This window comes from Sciurus vulgaris (genome assembly GCF_902686455.1).
Source record: "Sciurus vulgaris genome assembly, chromosome: 5".
In the NCBI taxonomy this organism is placed as follows: domain Eukaryota; kingdom Metazoa; phylum Chordata; class Mammalia; order Rodentia; family Sciuridae; genus Sciurus; species Sciurus vulgaris.
In genome coordinates this window covers 181,159,729-181,177,442 of record NC_136465.1, presented here as the reverse complement: position 1 = coordinate 181,177,442, position 17,714 = coordinate 181,159,729, and the positions used below count along the sequence as shown (strand labels likewise).

Below are 17,714 nucleotides of genomic sequence, written 5' to 3'. Positions count from 1 at the left end.
CTGGTGGGTGGATATAAACAGCCTAGGGCGTGGGGCTTGATTTCAGGCTGCACCATGGAGACTGGTGGACATGGATGTGGTCCACCTGCTCACAGGTCAGCATCTGCCAGTCAGTCCAGGCCTGTGCACTGGGGCTGATGTCCTGTGACTATCTGTAGCTTCTTGGGGTCACAGGCATACATGTTAATGTCTTGGGGGACCTCAGAAGCATTGCCATTGCCTTGGGGACTGTCCTGCAGATGCTCTGGGTACTGGAAGGTGGAGGCCAGGACCCAGCTCCTATGTGCAGTGGCAAGGCCTCAGCCCCAGTCATAGGTTAGACTGTGGCATGCGTTTCCTGAGAAGACTGGGAAATGTTTCCTTTGGCTCTGCAGTGGGGGATGTGTGGGTGTGAAGGCGCAAAAGGGTCTGGGAGCTGCTCCCCTACTAATTGGGACCCCCAACCCCTCTGTCCTCTGTTCTGGTCATTTGGGGCAGGATGGATGGGGAAGAACCCAAGGCTCCCCTGACCCTTCTCTCTCCCGACAGGGTGCCTGGGCGATGGCACTGCCACTGTGGGCCCTGACCCTCCTGGGGCTGGTGGGCCTGGGTGTGGGCCTGCGGCCCCGAAAGCTAAACGTCTTCTGCAGTGAGATGGAGCTGAACCACCTGGTTGTGGACGGGTCCTCAGGTGTGGTGTACGTGGGGGCGGTGAACATGCTCTTCCAGCTGAGTGACGACCTGCGTCTCCAGCAGCAGGCGGTCACAGGCCCTGCCCTGGACAACAAGAAGTGCACACCACCCATTGAAGCCAGCCAGTGCCATGAGGCTGTGCCCACCGACAACACCAACCAGCTGCTGCTGCTCGACCTGCCTGGAAAGCGCCTGGTGGAGTGCGGCAGCCTCTTCAAGGGCATCTGTGCCCTGCGCGCCCTGAGCAACATCTCCGTGCGCCTCTTCTATGAGGACGGCAGCGGCGAGAAGTCTTTTGTGGCCAGCAATGATGAGAGCGTGGCCACTGTGGGGCTGGTCAGCTCCACAGGCCCTGGTGGGGAGCGTGTGCTGTTCGTGGGCAAAGGCAACGGGCCTTACGACAACGGCATCATCGTGAGCACCCGCCTGCTGGACCGGACAGAGGGCAGGGAGGCCTTTGAGGCCTACTCAGACCACACCACCTTCAAGGCTGGCTACCTGTCCACCAACACACAGCAGTTCGTGGCGGCCTTTGAGGATGGCCCATACGTCTTCTTCGTCTTCAACCAGCAGGACAAGCACCCGGCCCGGAACCGCACGCTCCTGGCACGCATGTGCAAGGAGGACTCCTCCTACTACTCCTACGTGGAGATGGACCTGCAGTGCAGGGAACCCAGCGACCCCCAGGGCCCTGCCTTCGGCGCCTGCCTGGCAGCCTCTGTGGCTACACCGGGTGCCAGCAGGGTGCTCTATGCTGTCTTCAGCAGGGATGGCCGGAGCAGTGGGGGGCCAGGGGCAGGCCTCTGCCTGTTCCCGCTGGAGGAAGTCCATGCCAAGATGGAGGCCAACCGCAATGCCTGCTACACGGGCTCCCGGGAGGCCAGCCGGGACACCTTCTATAAGCCCTTCCACGGCGAGATCCAGTGTGGGGGCCACGTGCTGGTGCGCTCCTTGGGTGTCCACAGGGATTTCCACGTCCCCTCCTCCTCAGGAGGGGTGTGAGTGGGTCAGAGCTGAGGTTTGGGTCAGCATGAGGCTGGCGTGTGGGTGCCGCTTCTTGGTGTGTCATTCTGCACCCAGGGCCACACAGTGAGCATGGGGACCCAGGTGGAGGGATGGGCCTTCCCCCAGCTTGGATCCCCAGTGGGGAGGGTCCTTAGGAGCAGGGAGGCTGGCGCCCGCTGATGACTCTCTATCCTCAGGGGGCCAGTGAGAACTTCCCGTGTGGTTCAGAGCACCTGCCCTACCCTCTGGGCAGCCGCGATGGGCTCACAGCCATGGCCGTGCTGCAGCGTGGAGGCCTGAACCTGACAGCTGTGACGGTGACCGCCGAGAACGGCCACACTGTTGCTTTCCTAGGCACCTCTGACGGCCGGATCCTCAAGGTGAGGCTTGGGCCAGCAAGGAAGGTTCTGGGGGGCTGCTGTGGGTGAGGGCCTAACTTCACACCTGCCCTCGTGCCCAGGTATACCTGGCCCCTGACCGCACCTCAGAGGAGTACAGCTCCATCCTTGTGGAGATCAACAAGAGAATCAAGCGGGACCTGGTGCTGTCTGGAGATCTGTCCAGTCTGTATGCTATGACCCAGGACAAGGTCAGCCTGCGGGCAGCCCCAGGAGGCCGGGCGACCTGGGCCATCGTGACAGGCCGGGGCCTCTGCTTGGGTTCTTGGACACAGGGCCGCCAGTGCTTTAGCGCAGGGCCCTGTTAGTTCCATCCCGTCACTGCAGCCAGGTCTGTCCTGTGCCTCAACTTCAGCTCCTCTCGGTCCTGCCCCACCCTGTGCTGACCAAAGGGACCTGGGTCAGTGTCTGAGGGTAGGCAGGAAGTCTAAGGAACCCCTTCAGCCAGCCCGAGGAGCCTCCGGGATGCTCAGGTGCCCCGCAAAGGCCTGAACCTGGGGAAGCACGACAGCAGGACCCCCAGGGAGGTCCTTGTCCCATCTGGATCCTGGACCACAGGACCACAAAACCAGGGTCATCTAGAGCCTCGTCTGTAGCCCACAGCCTGAGTGGGAGCTGGGTTCTCAAGGCCCAGAGCTGAAAGTGGGGGCAAGCCAGTAGTCCCAGGAGACCAGGACCTGAGGGAAGCCCTGTGTCTGCAGCAGTGTCCCCTTGTGGCCCTGCCACCCCTAGGTGTTCCGGCTCCCAGTGCAGGAGTGCCTGAGCTACCTGACCTGCGCACAGTGCCGCGACTCCCAGGACCCCTACTGCGGCTGGTGTGTCGTCGAGGGGCGGTGAGCACCTTATCCTTGTCCTAGAGGGCTGTGAGCTGGGGACAGCCCTGTCCTGGGAAGAACGAGACCCACATGGGAGCACAAGGGTATCAGGGCTGAGGCCACCCTTTGTCCTCACAGATGCACCAGGAGGGCTGAATGCCCGCGGGCCAAGGAGACTGGCCACTGGCTGTGGAGCCGGGACAAGTCCTGTGTAACCATCATTGATGCCCAGCCTCAGAACATGAGCCGTCGGGCTCAGGGGGAGGTTTGTGGCAGAGGGTGGGCCGCCATTAGTGGTGGGGTGCAGGGCAGAGGCAGGGCCAAGAGCTGTTGGACAGGCAGGGGATCCTCTGGGGCCTGTCTGGGCAAGTTGAGCTCCTGTGCACCCTGGGCATCCCCAGACTCCACCCCAGGGGCTTCTTGAGAACAGTGCTGGGGTGGGGAGTCCCGGTGTGAGCTGCTCTCCTTTTCAGGTGCAGCTGACTGTCAGCCCTCTCCCAGCCCTGACCGAGCAGGACGAGTTGCTGTGTCTCTTTGGTGAATCGCCACCACACCCTGCCCGAGTGGAGGGAGATGCCGTTGTCTGCAACTCCCCAAGCAGCATCCCCAGTACCCCACCGGGTCAAGGTGAGGCCCTGCCCACCACCTCTGGAGAGGAGACCTGCCCTGCACATGCCGTGCACTGATCCTCTGACGTGCATCAGCATGTCGAGCTCATGTGAGCCAGCGCTAGGTGCAGGCCTCTCTGGGGCACATTCAGAGCCTGGGGTAGGATGGTGCTGGGAGGTGGGATGCAGACGGCCCTGCCTGGGGGAGGTGGCAGGACAGCTCCTGAGCAGGTAGCTCTGAGCACCCAGTGCCCCCCTACAGCAGGAGGAGGAGGAAGGCTCCCCACATCAGTAGTATCTGGGCCATGTTCCAGGCACCAAGGTCTGTGCAGATGCCCCGTCCCCTCCCTGCTCTGTGCAGCCTGAGACAGGCTATGTTGTCCCCAGAGGCAGGGGTACCTGACTATGGGCCAGGGCAGGCACTATGCCCCTGCTTTGGGTTTTGGGGGCAGTGAGGCCATACAGTGACGTGGGCAGGGACCTGGCAGACCCTCCCACCCAGACTCCAAGGAGCCACTGCCCTCCGCACCCGCAGGAACAGAGAGAGGGTGCGAAAGCAGCCAGGTCCCTGGGGAGAAATGCGAGCTCTGGCTGGGAGCTGACACCTGAGCTAAGGTCTGAAGGCGGGTGGCAGGCCCAGCTGTACCCTGTGCTCTTTGCTCTGATCGGGGGGCCCAACTCAGGCCCTTCCCATCTTCTGCCTCTGACCCCTCCACTCTGGGGCCTCCACCTGACCTGGTCTACCCTGCCATCTGCAGACCACGTGGCTGTGAGCATCCAACTCCTCTTCAGACGGGATGATGTCTTCCTCACCTCCCACCAGTACCCCTTCTATGATTGCCGAGAGGCCATGAGCCTGGTGGAGAACCTGCCGTGAGTCTCCTGCTGCCTCTAGAGCGCCTCCCCCTGGCCTGGACACCTCTCACGGCATTCCTGCCCCTCTCCCCAGGTGCATTTCCTGTGCCAGCAATCGCTGGACCTGCCAGTGGGACCTGCGGTACCATGAGTGTCGGGAGGCCTCGCCCAATCCCGAGGATGGCATCATCCGTGCCCACATGGTGAGGGCCCTAGGGCTGTGAGGGGCCTGGCTGCTTGGCTGTGTCGGGGCAGCCTCTGACCAGCAATACTCTCTCCCAGGAGGACAACTGCCCCCAGTTCCTGAACCCCAGCCCTCTGGTCATCCCCATGAACCATGAGACAGATGTGATCTTCCAGGGCAAGAACCTGGACACAGTGAAGGTGGGGAGGGCCTGGGGCCGGGGCAGGTGGGTGGTGGAGGGTCAGCAGGGTGGGCATCCACCCTGGAATTAGAGTTCCTGGCCAGCTCATGGGGAGAGCAGTCAGGATATATGGGGGGCAGAGGGAGGGAGGCCAGAAGCTGTTGGAAGGACACGGGGCCTTTGGAGGAGACTGAGTGCAGAAACAGGAGAGGACGAGCAAGTTTAGGCTGTTGGGGGGCAGGGTAGACAGATGAGCTGAACAGTGGGCTCAGGAGTGGACCAGGAGGCGGGGCTGACCCAAGGACACCACGCAAGGATGTTAAGAGGCCTCTGCCCATACAGGTAGGACTCGAGTCGTTCCAGGGGCCCGGTAGGTCATGTTGGAGAGGACTGGGCACCAACCCCAGGAGCACTGAGTCCTGGGGTTCCCAGGAGGAGGGCCAGGGCAGGTGGGCTGGCGTCCAGAACATCCTGACTAGACTGTCTGTAGGGGTCCTCCCTGCACGTGGGCAGCGACCTGCTCAAGTTTGAGGAGCCAGTGACCATGCAGGAGCCAGGGACCTTCTTCTTTCGGACCCCAAAGGTACGGTTCCAGGACAAGTAAGCCAGGCTCCCAGAGCTGAGGGGTCTCGGGGGGCACTGCTTCCAGGATGGCGAGGGGAAGGGCCTCGGCCTGGCCAGGGGCTTGCCACCCCCACCCTGTAGCACCTTTCCATCACCCTGTCACCAGGGGATACGTCCTTTTCACTTCCCAGGCAAACCTGGCTCTGTGTATGTTGTGTCTGATATTCTCCCACTCCTGGCATCAGAAGTGAGGGGACCATGTGGCTATTGTATGGTCACCCTGATGACCTGTGGGGCCAGGAAGTAGAGTGTGTTCCCATGTATCCCCCCAGCTGTCCCACGATGCCAACGAGACTCTGCCTGTACACCTGTACGTCAAGTCCTATGGCAAGAACATTGACAGCAAACTCCAAGGTGAGTGGGGTCAGGCAAGGGTAGGGCTGCGGCAGCCAGGTGGCCCAACTGACCTCTGCACTCTTCTCCACAGTGACCCTCTACAACTGCTCCTTTGGCCGCAGTGACTGTAGCCTGTGCCTGGCTGCTGACCCTGCCTACAGGTGCGTGTGGTGCCGTGAGCAGAGCCGGTGTGTGTATGGGGCTCTCTGCAGCAACGCCACGTCTGAGTGCCCACCACCGGTCATCACCAGGGTGAGTTCTGATCCGGCCTGGCCTGGGCCCTGTCTGCACATTGCCAGCCTGCCTGAGCCACCAGGTCACTGGCTCTGCCAATTTCAGATCCAGCCTGAGACCGGTCCCCTGGGTGGGGGAATCCGTGTCACCATCCTTGGGTCCAATTTGGGCATCAAAGCAGATGATGTCAAGAGGATCACTGTGGCTGGAAAGAACTGTGCCTTTGAGCCTGAACGGTACTCTGTATCTACCCGGTAAGCGGACTGCCCTCAGCCTGGGGTCCCAGGATCCATGGCTGGGCAAGGGGAGGAGTTGAGGGCAGTGAGGGACTTGGTGCAGGTGGAGCACACTCACAGATGTGCAGGAGTCAGTGGGTTCTGTCCTGCCAGGATCGTGTGTGTGACGGAGGCCGCAGAGATGCCCTCCACTGGGGGTGTCGAGGTGGATGTCAATGGGAAGCTTGGCCACTCACCACCCAGTGTCCAATTTACCTACCAAGTAAGCATCTGGGCCTCTGAGTCCTGGGCTGGACTTACTGACTGGGAAGGTTGGGGCCTCCTGAACCCATGGAGACCTACTCTGTCCTGCGACCTTCTAGCAACAGTTACTGTGCTAGAGGTCCAAGACAGGGCGCTGTGTCCCCCAAGCCCCTGCCCTAACCTGACACACCTGTCACTTGCAGCAGCCCCAGCCTCTCAGTGTGGAACCAAGGCAGGGGCCACAAGCAGGCGGGACCACGCTGACCATCAATGGCACCCATCTGGACACAGGCTCTAAGGAAGACGTGCGGGTGACCCTCAGTGACGTCCCTTGTGAAGTGTGGGTGTCGCAACAGCTGCCCAGTCTGGTTGGCCCTGGCCCTGGGGACAGGATAGGGGTTTTCCCACCAGGACCCTGTGTCTGCCCTGGAGTGGGCAGTGAAACCAGCCCAGTGTGCTGACCCAGGGCTGGTTGATGCTGACTGGCACCTCCCACCCCCAGGACCAAGTTTGGGGGTACAGCTGCAGTGCATCACAGGACCCCAGTCCACTTTGGGAGAGGTGGCCCTGGAGATCTCCTATGGGGGCTCCCTTGTGCCCAGCCCTGGCGTCTCCTTCACCTTCCGCGAGAATCCAGTGCTGCGGGCCTTTGAGGCCACTTCGAAGCTTTGTCAGGTACAGCCCTCCCCTCACTGGCCAGTGCCCCTCCTTTTCCCCCACCCCGTAGTGTCCAGCCACCTCCCTGGTGCCCTCTGCTGACCTAGCTCAAAGGAATGTGGTGGGGTGGGGCAGGGTGGGGCAGGGCTGGGCAGCAGGAGGCCTCTGGAAAACCCCACTGCACTGGGATGGGCTTCCTCCCAGGAGCCCAGATGTGTAGGCTCGGGCAGGGTGCTCTCCAGGCCCCGAGTGTCCCTGCCCTGCTGTGACACGGCGGCATTCTTCCTCCCTGTGCACGCTCACACTAGCCCGCGGTAGGGACACCCGGAGGTGGTGGGTATCCTGCAGGGCATCCGCCAAGCTGCTGGGCGCCCCTGCTTAAGCTCCACTCCCTCCCCCAGTGGTGGCCGCAGCATCAACGTCACTGGGCAGGGCTTCAGCCTCATCCAGAAGTTGCCATGGTGGTCATCGCCGAGCCTCTCCAGCCCTGGCGGCGTCGGCGGGAGGCTGGACCCCTGCGGCCCACGATGGTCAGTCCTGGTGTGGTCTGGGGCTCACTGCCAGTGCTGACTGATGGGGACATGCCTGGGAGGCAGGCCTGCATCCAGTAGCCTGATGGCCTGGCCCTGTTCTACAGGTCACGGGCACCAAGTATGTCTTCTACAATGACACCAGAGTCGTCTTCTTGTCCCCCGCTGTCCCCGAGGAGCCTGAAGCCTACAACCTCACGGCACTGATACAGATGGATGGGCACCGTGCCCTGCTCAGGACAGAGGCCGGTGCCTTCGAGTATGTGGCAGACCCCACCTTTGAGAACTTCACAGGTGGCGTCAAGAAGCAGGTCAACAAGCTCATCCACGCCCGGGTGAGGACAGCACAGCTCTGGGGCAGAGTGGGGCCTGGGGTGTGGTCTGGGCTGAGCACCGTCTCCTGGCCACACTGACCCTCTGCTGCCCCTTCAGGGCACCAACCTGAACAAGGCGATGACGCTGCAGGAGGCTGAGGCCTTTGTGGGCGCTGAGCGCTGCATCATGAAGACGCTCACTGAGACTGACCTGTACTGCGAGCCCCCTGAGGTGCAGCCCCCACCCAAGCGGCGGCAGAAGCGGGACACCACACACAACCTGCCTGAGTTCATTGTGCGTGAGGCCAGGGATGCTGAGGGGTGCCTTCCTGGGCCGGCCCCGGTGCTGGGGGGGGGCGCTGGCAGAGCCGCGCCTGCCCGCCTCTGAGCCCTCCCTCCACACAGGTGAAGTTTGGCTCCCGCGAGTGGGTGCTGGGCCGCGTGGAGTACGACACGCGGGTGAGTGACGTGCCGCTCAGCCTCATCCTGCCGCTGGTCATCGTGCCAATGGTGGTTGTCATTGCCGTGTCCGTCTACTGCTACTGGTGAGCCCCGGGAAGCCTAGCACCCTGCCCCTATATACAGCCTCCCGCAGGGTGTTGCGGCCACAGGACCCAGGAGCCTCTGTGCCCCCAGGAGGAAGAGCCAGCAGGCGGAGCGCGAGTACGAGAAGATCAAGTCCCAGCTGGAAGGCCTGGAGGAGAGTGTGCGAGACCGCTGCAAGAAGGAGTTCACAGGTGCGGCGCCTGGGGCGGATGGGTGCACGCAGCCTGGGAGCAGGGGTGGGGCGGGGCAGGTGTGCCCACCCCGGCCTCCGTCCCCTAGACCTGATGATCGAAATGGAGGACCAGACGAACGACGTGCACGAGGCGGGCATCCCACGCTGGACTACAAGACCTACACTGACCGCGTCTTCTTCCTGCCCTCCAAGGACGGCGACAAGGACGTCATGATCACTGGCAAGCTGGACATCCCCGAGTCGCGGCGGCCTGTCGTGGGAGCAGGCTCTCTACCAGTTCTCCAACCTGCTCAACAGCAAGTCCTTCCTCATCAATGTGAGCAGGACGGGCGGGTGGGGGAGGGCCGGGCGGGACCGGGCGCAAGGCGCCGATGCCCAGTGGGCTCTGAACCTGCCCACAGTTCATCCCACACCCTGGAGAGCCAGCGGGAGTTCTCCGCCCGCGCTAGGTCTACTTCGCCTCGCTGCTGACGGGGGCGCTGCACGGGAAGCTCGGTACTACACTGGACATCAGCGCACACTCTTCCTGGAGGCTCATGGAGACAGTACGTGGTGGCCAAGAACCCCAAGCTGATGCTGCGCAGGTGCGTGGGCAGGGGGAGAGGCTGACCACAGGAGGACAGCCCAGGACTGGAACAGTGGCCAAGTGGCGGACCCAAAGCCAGGCTCTGCCCCTTGCTGGCCTGTGGACTCTGTTCACACAGCTGCTCCTCCCCTCAGCCTCAGCCGGGGCGGTGAGGATGATGGCTGGGCGCCTGCGTGCCCACATGTCTGTCCTATCGGGGACCCAGGCCTGGATGGGAGGCCAGGCTGGTGTAAGGGTTGGCAGGTGCTTGGAAGAGCCAGCTGGGCTTTAGGGGTACAAGCACTCTGCACCCCCAGGTCTGAGACCGTGTAGAGAGGATGCTGTCCAACTGGATGTCCATCTGCCTGTACCGTACTCCAAGGTGGGTCCCCAGGAATGGAGGTCGAGTGAAGTGGTGCCAACCCTGCTAGGGCGCCCGGGCCCTCCTGCTCACAGCCACCTGTCTTGCTCCAGGACAGTGCGGTGAGCCCCTATACAAGCTCTTAAGGCCATCAAACATCAGGTGGAGAAGGGGCCTGTGGATGCCGTGCAGAAGAAGGCCAAGTACACCCTCAACGACAAGGGGCTGCTGGGGGATGACGTGGAGTACGCGCCCCTGGTGAGCTGCCCAGGGCCAGCAGGCAGCAGGCTCGAGAGGCTGGGCAAGGGAGTGTGGACTCCACCCTGCTGCACACCCGGAGCCTGAGGGAGGGCAGCCAACCCAGGGGCCGGGGTAGTTCCCAGGCCAGCACCAAGACCAGAGCCTTCCCTTGGTCTGCATCCTCTGTGCTGGGCATGTGCCAGTGGCCGAGGCATGTCATGCTCAGGAGGGCCGCCGCTGGTGGCGTGCTGTGTGTCCTGACCCCAGGCGAGGTGCTTCAGCACCCCAGCCCACAACAGCATGGAGGGGGGTGAACGTGTGCATGTGAGAGGCGTGAGCCCGGGATGGGCCCCAGGGTGTGTGTGTGTGCATGTGTGTGCAGGTACTCATGTGAGGCCGAGTGGCAAGGGGTAGTGCGCTGCCCCTGAGCTGACCCCACCCTGCCTGCTGACCAGGGAAGGGCAAGCTAGGTTCTCCTGGGTGCCCCAGACAGAGGGTGGCAAAGTGTCTCACCCCTACCTCCCTTGATCCCGCATCCTCTGCAGACAGTGAGCGTGATTGTGCAGGACGAAGGGTCGACGCTGTGCCAGTCAAGGTCCTCAACTGCGACACCATCTCTCAGGTCAAGGAGATAGATCATTGACCAGGTGTACCGTACACAGCCCTTTCCTGCTGGCCACCAAGCCGGACAGCGTGGTCCTGGGTGAGTTCTGCCGGGACCCGGCACACAGCCCTGCGCTTGCTCTATGCCCTGGGGAGAAATCCTTTTGGGGCTTCTGCAACCCAGTTGGGGATGGATGATGAGCTGGGCTGTGTCCCCCCCAGAGTGGCGCCCTGGGTCCACAGCCCAGATCCTGTCTGACCTGGACCTGACCTCCCAGCGGGAAGGCCGATGGAAGCGCATAAATACCCTGATGCACTACAATGTGAGTCCGGGCAGCCAGGTGGGCTGGGATCCCCAGCGCAGGGGGTGAGGACCTGGTCCACCCTCCGGACTCTGTCCTCAGGTCCGGGATGGAGCCACCCCTCATCCTGTCCTAAGGTGGGGGTCTCCCAGCAGCCGGAGGACAGCCAGCAAGACCTGCCGGGGGAACGTGAGTCGGTACCATCCTGCTTTGTCCAATGTCCTCCCTGCGTGGCCGCCTGGGGGAGCTGCTGGATCCACAGAGGACTGGCTTGTCCTCAGCTCCACTCTCCCTACAGGCCATGCCTCCTGGAGGAGGAGAACCGGGTATGGCACCTGGTGCGGCCAGCAGACGAGGTGGACGAGGGCAAGTCCAAGCGAGGCAGCATGAAGGAGAAAGAGCGAACAAGGCCATCACCGAGATTTACCTGACGCGGCTGCTCTCGGCAAGGTGTGCAGTGGGCAGGTCCCACATTGCGCACATGCCCCGGCCCGGTTGCACATGCGCACACGCACCGGCCCGCAACTCGAGGGTCACGCAGAGCCCCTCCCCACAGGGAACACTGCAGCAGTTCGTGGACAACTTCTTCCAGAGCGTGCTGGCGCCTGGGCACGCAGTGCCGCCGGCCGTCAAGTACTTCTTCGACTTCCTGGACGAGCAGGCAGAGAAGCATGACATCAAGGACGAGGACACCATCCACATCTGGAAGACCAACAGGTGAAGCCCCACAGGCGGCCCCAGGCCCGGCCGGGCCTCCACAGCCTCTCACTCCGGTCTCCTGCTGCAGTTTACCGCTCCGATTCTGGGGGAACATCCTTAAGAACCCGCATTTCATCTTTGATGTGCACGTCCATGAGGTGGTGGACGCCTCGCTGTCAGTCATCGCGCAGACCTTCATGGACGCCTGCACACGCACGGAGCACAAGCTGAGCCGAGTGAGTGCGGCAGTGGGTCCGCGTTGGGGAGGAGCTGGTTTGGCTCCCCAGGAGGGCCTGCTTGGACAGGGTCCATGCACTGTAGCCAGGGGGAGCCATGGTCCAGTGGCTGCAATGGGGGAGTTTGGGAGGTGCCAAAAGCAGTCCGGTGTGGATTTGCACATTTGGAGGTCAAAGCTTAGGACAAAGGCAGGTGAGAAGTGGCCAGAACCACAGGGCAGCCTCTGAAAAGAACCCTAGGACCCCCACCCGCCTCTCCCTGGGGCTGCCCCTCATCCCTGGGACCGCCTCTCCTTCCCCTGGGGGTGCCCACTCCTCGCCTTTGGGACTGCCCCTCCTCTCCCTAAGGGTCTCCTCTTTCTAGCCCCCACCATTTTCTCCCAGGGACCGCCCTCTCCTTGCACAGGCAGCAATAGTTTTGCTACAAAGTCCAAAAGACAAACAAAGTTTGTTTTATTTTAGTTCTTTCTTTGTTTGGTGGTGCTGGGGTTCCATCCCTTCCTACAGTGTTAAACAATCACTACTGCCCCAGCCCTCTTTGATTTTTTTCTCAGGAGCACTTAACTTCTGAGCCACATCCCCAGCTCTTTTTTTTATTTTGAGACAGGGTCTCACTAAGTTGCTGAGGCTGCCTCAAACTTGCGATCCTCCTGCCTCAGCGTCCCGAGTCGCTGGGATAACAGGCAGTTGCCTCAATTTTTTTTTTTTTTTTTTTTAATGAAACTTTGGGGAGGAACCATACTGCTCCTCTTGGTGGGGACCTGGAGCATGCTGAGCCTGGCCTGGTGTGACTTGGCTTCATCCACCAACAGGACTCAGAACTCTTCTCCCTTGGGACCTCCCCTCCTCTCCCTAGGGGCCTCCCCATTTTCTTCCTGGGACCTCCCCTCCTTGCACAGAGAGAAATAAAGAGTTTTGCTATAAAGTACAAAAGACAAAAAAAACTGCTTTATTTACTTATTCTCCCCCCTTTTCTGTGGCAGTGGGATGAGATCTCTGCCTGCTAGGCAAGCAATCTACCATCCCACCCCTCTATGACTTTTTTTGTGGGGAGGTGCTGGGTACTGAACCAAGGGCACTTAACCCCTGAGCCACAACCCAGCTCTTTTTTATTTTGAGACAGGGTCTTGCTGAGTTGCTGAGGCTGGCTTTGAAATTGTGATCCTCCTCCCTCAGCCTCCATGTTGCTGGGATTACAGATGTATACCACCACACCTGGCCCCTTTTTTATATTTTATTTTATTGTGTGTGGTGTGTGTGAGTGTGTGTGTGTGTGTGTGGTGCTGGGGATTAGAAACCCAGGGCCTTGTGCAGGCTAGGCAAGCACTCTACCACTGAGCTATATCCCCAACACTTACGATTTTATTTTAAGACAGGGTGTCACTAAGTTGCCCTGGATGGCTTTGAACTTGCAATTCTCCTGCTTCAGCCTCCCAAGTATAGCTTGGGATGCAGGTGCATGCCACAAAAATGCTTTTTTTTTTTTTTGATGAGAACTTTGCGTGTCTGGGGAGGGCTCACACTACTCCTCTTGGGTGGGGGTCCTGAGCTGATGTGACTGGGCTTCATCCCCACAGGATTCTCCCAGCAACAAGCTTCTGTATGCCAAGGAGATCTCCACCTACAAGAAGATGGTGGGAGGAGTGAGTTGCTGCCTTGCCCTGCATCCCTGTGGTTGGGAGGAGGGGCCTGGGGCCTGCTGTGGGTCCCTGGGAGACCCCGAGGCCCACCCTCAGGTTCACACCACCCATCCCTGCAGTTACTACAAGGGGATTCGGCAGATGGTGCAGGTCAGCGATCAAGACATGAACACAACCTGGCAGAGATTCCCGGGTAAGGGGGTCATGGGCCTGGCAGAGTTGAAGCCCCCATCCTCCCTGCTGCCCCACGGTGGGGCCAGGCAGGGGCGGCAAGACGGAGCGAGGTCGTGGGATGAGGAGAGCGGGGTGGGGCTGGGAGGGGCATGAGTGCGTCGGGCAGGCCGCACCCCGTGTGGCTGTGCCTGTGTGCTGCTGCTGGTCTATGGGAGTGAGCTAACTCCACTGATGGGCTGAGCTCCTCGCCGGAGTACAGACACTCCACACAGGCCCCACGTCGCAGGCCTGATGTTCCACAGGCTGGCCTCCCGTCTCCCCCTGGGCGCCACACTGTCTGTGCCTGCCCTGGGGCTCACTGGGTAGCACTGTCACCCCAGGCACACACAGACTCCCTGAACACCCTTGTGGCACTGCACCAGCTCTACCAGTACACGCAGAAGTACTATGATGAGGTAGGGGTCTGGTCCCCGGGGTAGGGCTCAGGGGACGTCCTCCCCAGGTCTGGTCTTCACACCAGCACCTGTCACTCCACCTGCCCAGATCATCAATGCCTTGGAGAGGACCCTGCCGCTCAGAAAATGCAGGTTGGCCTTCCGCCTGCAGCAAATCGCGGGCTGCTCTCGAGAACAAAGTCACCGACCTCTGACCTCAGACCATCAGTGCTACCTGGGGCACAGGTGTGAGGTGCCCATGCCAGGTGCTGGGCGGGCCCCTTGGCACGAGGCCCCTGTTGGCAGTGGCCGACCTTCTCTTTCCCCAGCAGGGGGTGTGCCCCCGGCACCTGAGGGGTGTGGCGGCGGGTCTCCCCTGCTGTACTGTATCGACCTCCTGAGCAATACTGCCCGGCGCTCTGGCCAGCACCAGCTCCTCCCATGCACCAGCACTGGGTGCTCTCCCGCTGAGCGATTCGCAAACGTGCCTTACCAAGCCCCCCGGGCCGCTGGGGCATTGGGCCTCAGCCTCCCGGTGCACCAGCAGCCTTCTCAGATACCCTGGGTTTGGCCTCTGGTGGGATCTGAGTGCCTGCAGCCCCAGGGCAAGTTCTTGGACTGTGTATCTGTCAGCCGGATTGGAAGGAGAAAAGCGGGGTACGATGCCTCCCCTGACGCCTCAACTGACTTCCCATGGGGTGCAGGTACTCCAGATGGACTCGAGGGCCCCGGGACCCCCACCTCAAAGGTCAAGCTGGACGTCAGACGTCAGGGCCCGGGTGGCCAGAGGGGACCCATCAGACTGGGGGTCCTGGTCTTGGCCTGTCAGACAGGCTCCCTGCAGGTCCACCCACATCTGGGAGTCAGGGAACAGCTCCACCAGGACCACCCACCCTTTTGTAAATCTTGTTATTGTAAATCCATACAATTGTCTTTTTCACTCTGCTGGTTGGCTGGGTTCCTCCTGGGAACTGCCTATCTGTCCTTTCCTCACTGCCCCCATCCCTGTGCGTGCACTGCCCACAACTCCTCCTTGTACCCCTGGCCCTACAGTGGGGCCCTGTATGGGCCAGTTGGGATCCAAGGGCTGCCCTGCTGAGACATAGGGATTGGAGCAGACTCCAGCGCTGTCTGGTCCCTTGCTGCCTGCCTCTGCCTCTCTTCCTCTTGGACTGGGCTGCAAGGAACTGCACGGACAGGCCAGTGGGACGTGAGCTTGTCTGACCTGTGCTCTTGGGACCTGTTCTAAGGTGGGGAAGAGGCAAGACCTCGAACATACATGTTTAGTAGGCCCCTACAGCGTTGCAGTCCTGCCGAGACCAGCTTCTCCTCTCGGTCCCAGGAGCTGCTTCAGGATGACCAGGACGCAGAAGAACTAGGTCCACAACCTGAGGATGGGTGGCATCTTGCTTTGGGGAGGGTGGCTGCTGCTGACCCCCAGGCACAATGCAGAGGCCATGGAATGCCCAAGCACAGGTGTAACGCAGGCTGGTTGAGTCATGTGGCACGCAGAACTGTCAGGCCTAGTCTTGTTCCTTCACATGTTCTCCACTGAGGTCCACTCTGTGCCTGGCACAGTCCCGGGTGCTGGACCCAGCAGCAAATAGGATAGGTCTGTCCTTGGGGAGCCTCCTCCCTGCTCCCAGGACAACCATGAGCAGGGAGTGGAATGGTCCTGCTTCCTCTGGCTGGACCTTTGGATTCCGTCTATCTGAGTTGCCTCCTCAGCATGGGCTGGTTGGTCTCAAGCAGCCCTGGCCATGTCCCCTGACTGGAGCACATCCTCATGGCTGGGCAGTCTTGATGGAGAGCCACTACTGAGCATAAGTTCCTCTGCATCTGGGTGACTCAAGCTACATGGAGCACAGGCAGCTGTCAAACCCCAAGGAAGGGTATAAGGCCAAGAACTAAACATCCCAACCACTGGGCCCCCTGAGTGACACTTCTATGGCCAACACAGGGCTCCTGCTTCCCAGAGACCTGGCCAGCGAGGGAAGCTGAACAAGAGGCTGCTAAGAATGGGTGAAGGAGGTGTGGTCTGGGAAGTGCTGAGCTGGGGATCCCGTGGGAGGGGGCCAGAAAACCTGGTGACCTGGCCTCCAAACTAGACCCTGCGGGCTACCTTGCTCCTTGCTGCTCAATGGTAGAGACTCCAGGAGTCCTGCAGGTCCCAGGTGGTGTTTCCACCCTCGTCCTCTCCATTTAGAGGACAGAAGAGACCTCAAGTCCTGGTCCTTATGTGAGGCTAGAGAGGAGGAGGAATTGGGCCTTGGTTTGGGGGCTTGTGGGGGTGGGTGGGCCAGACTTGAGTGTTCAGAATGCCAACAGACCCAGGGGTAACCTGTCCTCCCTCGTGTCCCTTTCCCATTTTCCCTCCCAATGTAGTGGGAAGAGGGAGCGGTGGGTATGGGGAGGGGACCATGGGTAGCCTTAATGACTTTTTCCTAAGTTGTCCCTTAAATCTCATGCCTTTAGAAAGTTCATTCTGACCACAGGCAGATGGGCGCTGAGGGGCAAGCTGACCATCAAGCTGTCACAGCTGTCAGAGAAGGGGATCCGGACCAGCAGGGGAAGTGGGCATGGAGAGAAAGGAGGGGGTTGATGTTTGGGGGTGACATTTGAGTCAGACGAGGTCCACATACCTGCCCTTTGCCCTTGCAGCGCTGCTCCCCTGGCTTGGGACCCCACCTTCTGGACTTAGTGCTTCTTTGCTGGAATGCACCAAGTGTCACCTCTGCCCTGTTCCCACCTCAGGGCTGCTTAGAAGCCCTGCTGGTGTCACACCCTCCAGGGGCCTCCCTGACCCCTGCCAGGCTCTGAGGGTTTCCTCTCCTTAAGGGGGCCTCCAACACCACCACCTGAAACGCCAGGGGTCATTTCCCCTGTAGTAGTAGAGCTCACGCCAGCCCCAGAAGCGGGCAAGGCACAGTGGGGATGCCAGCGCAGGTTTGCCAAGGGATGAAGTCCCCACTGCAGACCGCGGAGCGAGGTCGGGGGCACCTGGCCTGCGGGGAGGTCTATGTTCAGTTCCGACCTACAGGACTTGGGGAGGGGTCAGGGAGGATGGTGGGGGCTTCCTTGGTGTGCAGCGCCCCCGCCCGGCGGAGAGCCAAACCTGCGAAGTCCTGGGAATGCATCTCACCCTCCCCGCCAAGGCTCAGACAAAGGCGGCTCCCTTCCCCCGCGGCCGCGGTCCCCACTGCCCCGGCTTGGCTCCGCCTCCTCTGTCTGCAGCCGAAGCTCCATTACTTCGCACACAAAACTTCCATCGGCCCTCAGGCAGAGGCGCTCCGAGAGCCCCACGGAGGCCAGGCGGAGGTCCTCAGGTCCACCCTCAGGCTCTCCCGCGCGGCTCCAGAACTGACACCGGCTCTTGAACGGGAAACGGAGGCCCGAGTCGACTGGGGGGTTAGCCAAGGTCACACCAGCGGGGCGGAGGCTCAGACCCGCTACCTTCCGCTTGTGCGCGCGCCCCGCAGTCAGGATTTGAGGCAGATGTACTTGTTGGCTCGGGAGCTGCGTTGTTTTTTCTATGGTTGCTATTTGCTTGCTTGTTTGTTCGTTCGTTTGTTCCTTTGTTTGGTACCGGCTATTGAACCCAGAGGCGCTTACCCATTGAGCTACGTCCCCAACCCCTTTTTTAAAAAAATTTGAGACAGGGTTTCAAGTTGTATAGGGCCTCACCAAACTGCTGAGGCTGGCACTGAATTTGCGATCCTCCTGCTTCAGCCTCTCAAACCGCTGGATTACAGGCGTGAGCCACCACGACCGGCGCCAATTATCTATTTGGTAAAATTATTTTTATTTTATTTTTTGCGGTGATGGGGAT

At 61.0% G+C, this 17,714-nt stretch overlaps 1 protein-coding gene across 1 annotated transcript in view; it reads left to right on the top strand.

Annotated features, from left to right (window-relative positions):
- The window catches only part of PLXNB2 (plexin B2), a 28,060-nt gene extending 13,230 nt beyond the window's left edge, over nt 1–14,830 (top strand). The window contains 51 exon segments of the mRNA XM_079142684.1: nt 529–1,614; nt 1,875–2,057; nt 2,138–2,266; nt 2,808–2,908; nt 3,029–3,155; nt 3,364–3,517; nt 4,257–4,371; nt 4,448–4,556; nt 4,636–4,737; nt 5,209–5,301; nt 5,615–5,696; nt 5,770–5,930; nt 6,018–6,166; nt 6,302–6,410; nt 6,595–6,737; nt 6,901–7,045; nt 7,047–7,066; nt 7,450–7,499; nt 7,502–7,578; nt 7,686–7,913; nt 8,011–8,187; nt 8,298–8,437; nt 8,529–8,629; nt 8,718–8,771; nt 8,774–8,889; nt 8,891–8,947; nt 9,033–9,038; nt 9,040–9,076; nt 9,079–9,123; nt 9,126–9,166; nt 9,169–9,215; nt 9,514–9,521; nt 9,524–9,568; nt 9,671–9,697; nt 9,700–9,815; nt 10,343–10,370; nt 10,373–10,431; nt 10,433–10,460; nt 10,463–10,476; nt 10,479–10,500; nt 10,623–10,723; nt 10,805–10,822; nt 10,825–11,104; nt 11,107–11,419; nt 11,490–11,637; nt 13,215–13,271; nt 13,374–13,453; nt 13,455–13,470; nt 13,832–13,906; nt 13,995–14,066; nt 14,068–14,830. Of these exon segments, the coding sequence (XP_078998810.1) occupies nt 529–1,614; nt 1,875–2,057; nt 2,138–2,266; nt 2,808–2,908; nt 3,029–3,155; nt 3,364–3,517; nt 4,257–4,371; nt 4,448–4,556; nt 4,636–4,737; nt 5,209–5,301; nt 5,615–5,696; nt 5,770–5,930; nt 6,018–6,166; nt 6,302–6,410; nt 6,595–6,737; nt 6,901–7,045; nt 7,047–7,066; nt 7,450–7,499; nt 7,502–7,578; nt 7,686–7,913; nt 8,011–8,187; nt 8,298–8,437; nt 8,529–8,629; nt 8,718–8,771; nt 8,774–8,889; nt 8,891–8,947; nt 9,033–9,038; nt 9,040–9,076; nt 9,079–9,123; nt 9,126–9,166; nt 9,169–9,215; nt 9,514–9,521; nt 9,524–9,568; nt 9,671–9,697; nt 9,700–9,815; nt 10,343–10,370; nt 10,373–10,431; nt 10,433–10,460; nt 10,463–10,476; nt 10,479–10,500; nt 10,623–10,723; nt 10,805–10,822; nt 10,825–11,104; nt 11,107–11,419; nt 11,490–11,637; nt 13,215–13,271; nt 13,374–13,453; nt 13,455–13,470; nt 13,832–13,906; nt 13,995–14,066; nt 14,068–14,100 (5,724 nt within the window). The 3' untranslated portion in view covers nt 14,101–14,830.
- The last annotated feature ends 2,884 nt before the right edge of the window (nt 14,831–17,714 follow it).